General features: G+C 49.8%; 1 protein-coding gene across 4 annotated transcripts in view; it reads left to right on the top strand.

Annotated features, from left to right (window-relative positions):
• mpnd (MPN domain containing) overlaps positions 1-11,726 on the top strand; it is a 12,253-nt gene extending 527 nt beyond the window's left edge. The window contains exons 1-13 of one of the 4 annotated variants that reach the window (XM_084473350.1): positions 237-402; positions 1,408-1,610; positions 3,450-3,671; positions 3,783-3,882; positions 4,584-4,662; positions 4,832-4,928; positions 5,952-6,024; positions 6,212-6,288; positions 6,732-6,900; positions 7,791-7,861; positions 9,054-9,158; positions 10,032-10,124; positions 10,484-11,726. In XM_084473350.1, coding sequence (XP_084329476.1) covers positions 399-402; positions 1,408-1,610; positions 3,450-3,671; positions 3,783-3,882; positions 4,584-4,662; positions 4,832-4,928; positions 5,952-6,024; positions 6,212-6,288; positions 6,732-6,900; positions 7,791-7,861; positions 9,054-9,158; positions 10,032-10,124; positions 10,484-10,570 — 1,380 coding nt within the window. In that variant the 5' untranslated portion in view covers positions 237-398 and the 3' untranslated portion in view covers positions 10,571-11,726. Of the gene's footprint in view, positions 1-236; positions 403-1,407; positions 1,611-3,449; positions 3,672-3,782; positions 3,883-4,583; positions 4,663-4,831; positions 4,929-5,951; positions 6,025-6,211; positions 6,289-6,731; positions 6,901-7,790; positions 7,862-9,053; positions 9,159-10,031; positions 10,125-10,483 lie in introns of those variants that run through there. The other 3 variants (XM_084473349.1, XM_084473348.1, XM_084473351.1) reach the window with 3 other exon arrangements.
• Positions 11,727-11,746: the final 20 nt, after the last annotated feature.

The following is an 11,746-nucleotide window of genomic DNA, read 5'->3' as shown; positions in this document are numbered from 1 at the left end:
CGATCTCTTCGAATATGAAAGGAGATCGTTTAACAACAACACACACACACACACGTTTATTATTCTTTTTTTTTTTTAACGCGGTTATCGTTAGCGGCCCGGTGGATCCCGGGGCAGATGATTTGTCATGAGGCGGACAGAGGGAGAACAGGGGGAGAGTGACAAGGACGAGGAAGAAAGGAAGGGGAGGGGAGCTGACATTAAAGCAACACAACAAGGAACTAGACGAGGAAACGAGGAACCAGGAGACACATAGCGCCTCACTATATCATCTGATAACACATCGAGCTAATGGACCGAGGGGAGGTGTGAGATCATTGTATCGCCTCGGACGGGTCTCGTGCGAACATCGTCCGACGCCGCGGGATTCGAACCTTTCCCGGGACGGTTCGGGGGATATGGGTGAGAATAATGGAGCGGCCGGGCTATTAATTATGATTCTCAGTCAAACATTGAGATGAGCAGCAGGCCTCGTCTTGCGGGAGGAAGCGGTTAATTAGACGCTTGAACAAAGGGATCGGCGATAGATGGAAGTATGGTGGTTCATAACATGAGCGTTTAGGGGATATCCAGACCATTGTGACTCATCCGGATTATTAATATCACTACTGATTGTTTTCATGTTGTATTACGAATATGACGACGGCTTCCGTTCGGCTACCTGCCACAGAAGTCACCGGGGCGACACAAGCTTCTGTTTTTTTTTGGTGCTTGGAATCACAAGTCACTCCTAATTATAACCCAACTGCACATAAGTGTGTGGTCCGGTGATTGGCGAATGTGATGTTATTCAGAAAGTGTTTAGGGCTGGAAAGTAAAACCGAAACCCATTTTCTCGTTATCAAGGTCACGTGTCCAACCACACAATTTTATTTTATTTATTTTTATTTATTTATTATTTCAGGACAATGCACATTGATGAACATATACAAAAGTACATTTATTATAGCCCAGGGGCTATAATTATTTCCATCTTCCATCAGATATTTCCATAGTCCAAATTAGTCCAAATTAGCATCAAGGACACTGAGGGACCAACATCATGGTGATAACATGATGATAACATGTGCATATGATGTGTATTAATCTGTGCGTGTGCGTGTGTGTGCGTGTGTGTGCGTCTGTGTGCGTGTGTGTGTGTGTGTGTGTGTGTGTGCGTGTGCATCTGTGTGTGTGTGTGTGTGCGTGTGCGTGCGTGTGTGTGCATCTGTGTGTGTGTGCGTGTGCATCTGTGTGTGTGTGCGTGCGTGCGTGCGTCTGTGTGTGTGCGTGCGTCTGTGTGCGTGTGCGTGTGTGTGTGCGTGCGTCTGTGTGTGTGTGTGTGCGTCTGTGTGTGTGTGTGTGTGTGCGTCTGTGTGTGTGTGTGTGTGTGCGTGTGTGCGTGTGTGTGTGTGTGTGTGGTCTCAGAGCCCCCCTGCTCTCCTCAGGTGGTGGTGGAGGACGGCGGCGAGGAGGAGGAGGAGGAGGAGCTGAGCGGCGGGGAGGAGTCGGAGCTGCGCTCCAGCAGCGGCCGCGGCTCCCTGCTGACGCGGAGGGGCATCACCCTGAGGGTCCTGCTGAAGGACGGGCTGGTGGAGCCGGGGGACGGGGCCCTCACCATCCACTACCTGGTACGGTACTGCACCTGGTACTGACCATACACTACCTGGTACGGTACTGCACCTGGTACTAACCATCCACTACCTGGTACGGTACTGCACCTGGTACTGCACCTGGTACTAACCATCCACTACCTGGTACGGTACTGCACCTGGTACTGCACCTGGTACTACACCATCCACTACCTGGTACGGTACTGCACCTGGTACTGCACCTGGTACTACACCATCCACTACCTGGTACTGTAATACACCTGGTACTGCACCTGGTACTACACCATCCACTACCTGGTACGGTACTGCACCTGGTACTGAACCTGGTACTACACCATCCACTACCTGGTACTGTAATACACCTGGTACTGCACCTGGTACTACACCATCCACTACCTGGTACGGTACTGCACCTGGTACTACACCTGGTACTACACCTGGTACTGCACCTGGTACTGCACCTGGTACTACACCTGGTACTACGCCTGGTACTCACCATACACTACCTGGTACTAAACCTGGTACAGTACCATACACTACCTGGTACACACTCTACACACACTATACACACACACACACCATACACTACCTGGTACACACTCTACACACACACACACACACACCATACACTACCTGGTACAGTACCATACACTAATACACCACCTATACACCTGGTACTACCCCATACACCTGGTACTGTACTCTCCATACACTACCTGGTACAGTAATACACCTGGTACTGTACTCTCCATACACTACCTGGTACAGTAATACACCTGGTACTGTACTCTCCATACACTACCTGGTACAGTACCGTACACTAATACACCATACACTACCTGGTACACACTCTACACACACTATACACACACACACACACCATACACTACCTGGTACACACTCTACACACACACACACACACACACCATACACTACCTGGTACAGTACCATACACTAATACACCACCTATACACCTGGTACTACCCCATACACCTGGTACTGTACTCTCCATACACTACCTGGTACAGTAATACACCTGGTACTGTACTCTCCATACACTACCTGGTACAGTACCGTACACTAATACACCATACACTACCTGGTACACACTCTACACTCTATACACACACTATACACACCATACACTACCTGGTAATACACCTGGTACTGTACTCTCCATACATGTTATTGTTAATGTACTCACCGCACTACCTGGATCAGGTTTTTTTTTTTTAAGAAACACGTTCCTGTTTAAATCTGTCACAGTGCCCCCACATGCGTTCCCCATGTCAATGCACGTTGTGCCTTCATCTCATCGTTCTCCTCCTCATCTCTCCTCCTCCATCTCTCCTCCTCTTCTCTCCTCTTACTCTCCTCTTCTCCTCAATTTCTCCTCCTGTCTCCTCCTCATCTCCTCCACCTCTCCTCCATCCCTCCTCCTCTTCTCTCCTCATCTCTCCTCATCTCTCCTCCACCTCTCCTTCTCCATCTCTCCTCCATCCCTCCTCCTCTTCTCTCCTCATTTCTCCTCCATCTCTCCTCCTCCTCTCCTCCTCCACCTCTCCTCCTCCATTTCTCCTCCTGTCTCCTCCTCATCTCCTCCATCTCTCCTTCATCCCTCCTCCTCTTCTCTCCTCATCTCTCCTCATCTCTCCTTCTCCACCTCTCCTCCTCCATCTCTCCTCCTCCGTCGCTCCTTCTCCACCTCTCCTCATCTCCTCCATCCCTCCTCCTCATCTCCTCCACCTCTCCTCCTCTTCTCTCCTCTTCTCTCCTCCTGTCTCCTCCTCATCTCCTCCACCTCTCCTCCTCCACCTCTCCTCATCTCCTCCATCCCTCCTCCTCGTCCCCCTCCAGGGGAAGAAGTTTGTGGGCGACCTGCTGACGGACGGCAAGATCCGCTGGGTGGAGACGGGGCAGATCTTCAACTCGCCCAGCGCCTGGGCCACGCACTGCAAGCGGCTGGTCAACCCGGCCAAGAAGTCGGGCTGCGGCTGGGCGTCGGTGCGCTACCGCGGCCAGAAGCTGGTCCAGTACAAGACCAGCTGGCTGCACAAGTACCAGCCCAGCGCCGACATGGTGAGGCTCCACGGCCAGGGCTCTGGATCAAACACGCCGCTGCAGGGTCTGAGCTGAGCTGGAGGTTCTGCCGTGGGTCTGAACTCTTGTTGTGTTTCCCATGGGGACCAGAGCCTGGTGAGTGAGGAGGACGACGAGGACGATGAGGAGGAAGGGAAGACGGCCATGCCGGCGGAGGAGAAGAACAAGAACGCCAAACCAGGATTACACGGTACTGTACTGAACGGTTCTGGTGCTCTCCGCGGTTTTATCAGTTTAACGGCGAATCAAGAATGTAATTATATATAACAATGTCATTATTATATATAATTATATATAATAATGTCATTATTTGCGTCAAACAATATGTAAACATAAAGAACATTGCATTCGTTGTAAAAGCAAGTACGTTTATACAGAATGATCAGCTTGTGAAGGTTCTAGTCTCCACCAATCAGCTTGTGAAGGTTCTAGTCTCCACCAATCAGCTTGTGAAGGTTCTAGTCTCCACCAATCAGCTTGTGAAGGTTCTAGTCTCCACCGATCAGCTTGTGACGGGTTCTAGTCTACCCTAACTCAAGTGGTGCGTCTTTTCATGATGTTAAAGTGCTTCCAAAGCACGTGGACGTACCCTCCCTCCTCCTACAACTCTCCACACTTTTCTTTTTAAATCTCAGTGTCTCAACTCAAGCTGAAACTCATTCTTAAAGGGGACATATGACACCACCAGGTGTGAGTGTGATCAGCCACTACAAGCCGTTTTGAAAATCTGCCTCTTCTGACATCACAAGTGGGCGTGTCCCACAGATTTTCAAAAACGGCTCGTAACGGGCTAATCAAACTCACACCCGGTGGTCCAACAACACATCACGTTTAAGGAGCGCGGGGCGTCAGTGCGTCACATAACCCCCCCGGCGTCCCCCTGTCCCGCAGACATCATGGTGGCCCGCCGGACCGACCGCGAGAGGATCCCCGTGAGGTACGGGAACCTGGGCGCCCGGGACCCCAGCAGGTAGAGACGCCTGGCCAGGACGCTCCCCAACGGGTGCTACACTACTACGCCCTGTGAGTCAGCGGCTTGTTGTCCTGTACTCACCGTGTCCCCCCCCCCCCCTCCTCCCCCCCTCCTCCCTCCTCCCCTCCTCCCTCCCCTCCTCCCCTCCTCCCCCCTACCCTCTCAGGGACCCCCACACCCTGGTGGAGCTGTCCGCCTTCTCCGCCATCAACCGCTTCCAGCCCTTCAACGTGGCCGTGTCCAGCAACGTGCTGCTGCTCATGGTGAGACCGGAGCGCTACAGGGGGGGGTGTGGGGGGGTGGGGGGGGGGGGCAGTCCTAAAAGGCCCCCCACACACCGACCAGAGTATCGGGCGTCGGGACAGTCTGGCGAGAAAAAGGCAGTCGGACCGATTTGGTCAAAACAAGACCGATTCAACACGTGCACTCGGCTGAAAAGATCACGGTGGCTTGAAACAGCACACCCAACAGACTCAGGTCACAGCACACACCCAACAGACTCAGGTCACGGCACACACCCAACAGACTCAGGTCACAGCACACACCCAACAGACTCAGGTCATGGCACACACCCAACAGACTCAGGTCACGGCACACACCCAACAGACTCAGGTCACGGCACACACCCAACAGACTCAGGTCACGGCACACACCCAACAGACTCAGAACAGACTCAGGTCACGGCACACACCCAACAGACTCAGGTCACCGAACCGACTCAGGTCACGGCACACACCCAACAGACTCAGGTCACGGCACACACCCAACAGACTCAGGTCACAGCACACACCCAACAGACTCAGGTCACAGCACACACCCAACAGACTCAGGTCACAGCACACACCCAACAGACTCAGGTCACAGCACACACCCAACAGACTCAGGTCACAGCACACACCCAACAGACTCAGGTCACAGCACACACCGGACAGACTCAGGTCACCGAACAGACTCAGGTCACGGCACACACCGTACAGACTCAGGTCACGGCACACACACCTAACAGACTCAGGTCACCGAGCTCACCAGACTGTCCTACGGCCCTGGTTGGTGTGTCAGGGCCTTATCACTCATGTTGGCTCTGAACACAGGGTCAATCCTAACACTCACGATGGCTCTGCTCCCCCTGCAGACCAAGGCACAGTACTAGACTTATCTTGACTAGTTGAAGTCACTCGTACATGAAAGGGGTGGAGCCATAATCAGTGTTATGAAAACACTAATTGAAAAGGTATTGAATGGATGATGTGTCTGTATGTGGAGAGTAAAAGTGAGGCCTGTTACAGGACTTCCACTGTCACCTGACCACCAGTGAGGTGGTGGGCTACCTGGGGGGCCGGTGGGACACGACCACACAACGTGAGTGGATCTGTTCACTAATCAATCAGTAGAAAACCCTTATCTGGAAGTGAACACTGTGAAGTTTGTTGTACCATACATTCACTGTGTGTGTCTTGTGATTGTACCGCAAAGTGTTACTAGTTTAAATTCGGATGTAAACCCGGTATTGACTCTGGTGACTGACGTTATTGTGGTCGTGTTGCAGTGCTGACGGTGTTGCGGGCGTTCCCGTGTCGGACCAGACTGGCGGACAAAGAGTCGGCCTCCGCCGTGGAGGAGGAGGTATGACAGCGCCCTCTACTGCTGAGACGGACGCAAGGCATTTTAAACCAGGGAACCGTTTTCAACACTGACTTTTTCCTGTCTCGGTCTGAGACTAGAACTCGATTCAAGTATATATATATATTTTAAAAAAATAACAATGAATTCTCTCTATTCTCTCTATTCACTCTCTTCTCTCTATTCTCTATTCTCTCTATTCACTCTATTCTCTCTATTCTCTCTATTCACTCTCTTCTCTATTCTCTCTATTCTCTCTATTCTCTATTCTCTCTATTCACTCTCTTCTCTATTCTCTCTATTCTCTCTATTCTCTATTCTCTCTATTCACTCTATTCTCTCTATTCTCTCTATTCTCTCTATTCACTCTCTTCTCTATTCTCTCTATTCTCTCTCTTCACCCTCTCTTCTCTCTATTCTCTCTCTTCTCTCTCTTCTCTCGGCAGATCTGTCAGAACCTGTTCATGCGCGGCCTCTCGTTGGTCGGCTGGTACCACAGTCACCCGCGGGGCCCCGCCCTCCCGTCGCTGCAGGACATCGACTCCCAGATGGACCACCAGCTCAGGCTGCAAGGCTCCAACAACGGCTTCCAGCCCTGCCTGGGGATCATCTGCGGTCAGTGGCTGGAGCTAACCGCTGGAGCTAACCGCTAAGCTAACCGCTAAGCTAACCGCTACGTTAGCCTACAGACCGAACCCAAACCCAAAGAGTTCTGTTCTATCCTAAAGGAACGAACGACGAGGTTCTACTGTGGGTTCTCCTGTTGTTGTTGTTGTTGTTGTGGATTATTACACGTTTGTAAATCGTAAACTTCTAAATCTTACATTTTGACATTTATTCGCGTTAAGCAGGATTCACGCTTTTATCCAAAGCGACTTACGTCAAGTACGTTTGTCAGAGAAGAAAGAGAAGCAACGATATGTCTCTGTGGGTGCAGTGAGGATGTTCATAGAACCAAGTGCCGAGCACTAACCATCACTAGGTTAACCCATTCCCCCGTACACAACAAAGATAGCTAGGATAAGATGCTACACAACTAAGTACTATTTATTTATTCATTTTATTTTTATGTTTTTTGAGTGCCAGGACGTACGACATACAATAAGTGCAGTACAGTCTTAATTAGGCCTACCAGGTAGTGGCCTCATTCCCTCATTTGTTTGATTCACACCTTAAGTTTCTCTTCCTACTGCAGCTGTGACATTTTTTCGGAAAGGAGAAGTAGATCGATAACGAGAGTACTTTCTATTCCGAGCGGTTGACACTGATGCTCTCGGTGGTGGTGATGCTGTCTCCTCACCTCAGCGATGGGCTTAGAGCTAAGGTCCACACACACGCACACACACACACACACACCCGGGGAGAGGTCACAGCGGTTATCCAGGACTAGGTGTTGTTGGGTGTCAGGGCTGGTTCAGTCTGGCGGTGGATGAGGAGGAGTGAGGGGTGCGGCCGGGGGCTAAACGTTTTGGACACAAAGCTCTGATTCCGCTTTTCATTTGCAGGTCCGTATTACCACGGCAACCAGGGTGTGGCTTCCACGATAACCCCGTTCTGGGTGGTGCCTCCACCTGAGGTTTGTGCACGGCTGCGTCCGACCCCCCAGGACCGGCCGCGCTGCTCTCACTCACCTCCCTAAGCCTGCTTCATTCTGTTCTCATTAAGCCTGCTTCATTCTGCTCTCATTAAGCCTGCTTCATTCTGTTCTCACTCAGTTCACCTCCCTAAGCCTGCTTCATTCTGTTCTCACTCAGTTCACCTCCCTAAGCCTGCTTCAATCTGCTCTCATTAAGCCTGCTTCAATCTGTTCTCCTTCAGTTAACCTCCTTAAGGCCCCGTCCACACAGGGGCGAATACTATCTTTTTCCCCTCCGTTTTCCTTTGATGCGTTTCAGGAACATCTCCGTAAAGACTGTAGAAACGCTGTAGTACATATTCAAGGCCACTGTGTGGCGCTGGTTCTCTGCTGTATACAAACATACAGTCGAGGAGGAGAAAGCAGTTGTTAAACCTTTTGGATTGAGCAGAGATACTTTTTAATTTACAGTTAGAAATTACATTTACCAAGGGGCTGTATTTAAAGCTTCAAAAAATAATCCAAATAATAAATAAATAAAATATTCAACGCAACTCTCACGTCGCCCAGCTGGTGGGGGGGGGGGGGGGCGATGCGTTTGCGTTTCAGGCGTCCACACGAATCTGAACACGAAAACGCATAGGTCCGTTTTTATCTGAATCCACCCTCGGAGGTGGTTTCAGAAAAGCACCGGATCCACCGGGTCTGTCTGGACGGTCGGCCCACGAGACTAATGCGTTGTCACCAAAAAACCAGCTCCGTGTGGACAGGGCCTTAGCCTGCTTCAATCTGTTCTCATTCAGTTCACCTCCCTTAAGCCTGCTTCAATCTGTTCTCATTCAGTTCACCTCCCTTAAGCCTGCTTCAATCTGTTCTCACTAAGCCTGCTCCAGTCTGTTCTCACTAAGCCTGCTCCGGTCTGTCCTCACTAAGCCTGCTCCGGTCTGTCCTCACTAAGCCTGCTCCGGTCTGTCCTCACTAAGCCTGCTCCGGTCTGTCCTCACTAAGCCTGCTCCGGTCTGTCCTCACTAAGCCTGCTCCGGTCTGTCCTCACTAAGCCTGCTCCGGTCTGTCCTCACTAAGCCTGCTCCGGTCTGTCCTCACTAAGCCTGCTCCGGTCTGTGTTGCTGTGTTAATCTGCTTCTATCCTCGTCTAAAAAGGAGCCCCCTGTCTTATCTGTTGATAATTTAGTCATTTTCCTCAAAGCAACGACCCAACGACTACGGCATCCCCGTGGCGGTGGAGGTCACGTACGTTCAGGACAACTTCCTGACCAGCGACGTCCTCAACGAGATGGTACGGCGCCCTGATGGCGTGCACACACTGCGGAGATCACACACACACACACACACACACACACACACACACACACACACACCGTCAGACGTCACGGTCTCCATGAAATATATAAAAAAATAAATATATAAAAATCTGAAATGACCCCGCTTATATACTCCTACTGACTGAAGAAATCAATCGTTTGACGCAAAATGACTAACTAAACTAAAAATATATTTTATTGATTTTAAAAAGGATTTTATTACTTCTGCTAAAAAATGACAAGTCTGTTAGAATCTACGGCCGGAACTGTGTCCATAGCAACGGTCTGTGACTCACAGCAGCTGCCTGCTTTTCAGAAATAATAGGCCGAGGAACGCCGCAATAGACCAATCAGGATCGAGTATTCAACAGCGCTGTGTAATAGACCTCTGAAGAATAAGTCCCGCCTCCGAGGCTCCCGGTTCCCTCGGTCAAACGTCTACGGGGAATAACACGGGGTTTATGAATGATCGTAACATAACAAACTCTGTAGGCGGCGCAGAAGTAAAAGCTGCGTCACGTTTTGAACTACACACTTTTTCCATCTAGTGTCGACTGGCTTTTTGGATTGTCGGTGCCGTTAAAATAGCATTTATAATCGTTTACTACTTTAATGGCACCGACAATCCAAAAAGCCAGTCCACACTAGATGGAAAAAGTGTGTCGTTCAAAACGTGACGCAGCTTTTACTTCTCCACCACCTACAGTTTGTTATGTACGATCATTCATAAACCCCGTGTTATTCCCCGTAGACATTTGACCGAGGGAACCGGGAGCCTCGGAGGCGGGACTTATTCTTCGGAGGTCTGTGTGCCTTCATAGCGTTAACGTTGACCTCCGTCCTGCTAGATGCTGCTGGTGGACTACTACCGCACCGCCCCGGACATCGTGCAGTTCAACCAGTACTGGTGTCCTGACACCACCATGATGGATAAGATCAAGGTACGGTCTGAGTAACACGGCGTTTACTATTACTCCTACGATGATGATGACCCTGGTCCGTCAGAGGAACGGACCCCAAAATTGTCGACGGTTTTCAAGCAAATTATGAAACCTCTTCTTGTTTCTCTTGCCTCTTAACAAATTATTTTGTAACCTTTTTTGAATTTTGTATTTTTATTTAATTTATTATTTGTATCTAGCATACATATATATATATTGCTGTTTTTGCACAGCGTAAAGCGTTCCTGTAAATAAAGTTTGATTCATTGATCACAGTCATGATGGACGCGACCTTTCGGGGGCCGGGCTTCCTGTCTCGTCACGCCGCGGTCTGTAATGACTTCCTGTTTCCTCCTCAGGGCTCGCTGAGCGGTCACGCCCCTAAAGACCAAGCCTACTCCCAGATCCTCGAGCATGTTTACAGTCAGCTGAGTGTCACGCAGTGAGGGGCCACCGCTGTGTGTGTGTGTGTGTGTGTGTGTGTGTATATGAATGTGTTAGTGTGTGTATATGTGTATGTGTGTGTATATATGAGTGTGTATGTGTGAACGGCTGCTCTCCGTTATCTTTTTCCGAGGCGTCCTGTGCTCTGAACAGCCCCAGCGTACGATGTTAAACACTGTTAGACCCACCACGCCTCCACTCGTGTTAGCAATACGTTCCTTTGGTAGTGACCAGTCAGCGACTAGAGGCCAGCAGTCAGAGACTGCCTGTGAGTGAACATGTAGTAGCGCCGCGGTGGCCGCCGAACTGGTTCCCTGAACGGCTTCCTCTGCTTCCCTTTGAACCAAAACAGACTCAATGACTAGAAAGGCAGAGCTGAACCATTGTGAACGCCGGCAGCACATTTGAACAGGATGCCGTGTCCGAATACAGGAGACCATGTGACCTCATCGGTGGTATCAGGCCGTACGTACGTCATGTTATTGGATCAGAACATGAAGTGGTCGTTTTTTTTTTTTTACACGTCTCGGCACATGTTGGAACCAAAGTTTTATTTTATTTACCGTTTTAAGGACGCTCACATTGCGAGTGACGACAGATTGTGTGTGTGTCTCTCTCTCTCTCTCTGGGCTTGTGGACCTACTTTACATTTTGGTGAAAAACGTGGTGGCATAGGCAAACGTTGCCATGTTTGTACTGTTGATATTGAATGTGTAGGAATGACCCCGATGGACCTCCTAGCATCACAAATCATACGCAAATGGTTTAATTTGCAGTTATTAAAGAGGTGATGATTTGCCATAACATTGACTTTACTCCTCACTACTTCCTCACATCAGTGCAGACGTTTCTCTGTCAGGCCAGTTTCTGTTTGACTCCCAACAGTGTCAAAACATTCAGCGTGCAAAATGTCAATGTTTCTGAAGGGCAGCGGTTGCATCAGTCGGCTCACTAGCGGTCGATAGACCACAGGGTGGATGTGGGGCCGTGTGTGTGTGTGTGTGTTCGTGTTCAAACGTGACAACTGTTTCAACTCTATTGTTTGAAACAGCAAGTCCTTTTTTTATTTAACCTGTACTGTATTTATAAAAATCTGTTGATTGGGCGATGCAGAAATATGGAGAAAGCAATGCCTTATAAAACCTGCTGATGACCTAAATAAAAATCAGACACTGGAA

Source organism: Micromesistius poutassou (genome assembly GCF_964030765.1).
Source record: "Micromesistius poutassou genome assembly, chromosome: 9".
Taxonomy (NCBI): domain Eukaryota; kingdom Metazoa; phylum Chordata; class Actinopteri; order Gadiformes; family Gadidae; genus Micromesistius; species Micromesistius poutassou.
This window is presented reverse-complemented; position numbering and strand designations above follow the sequence as displayed.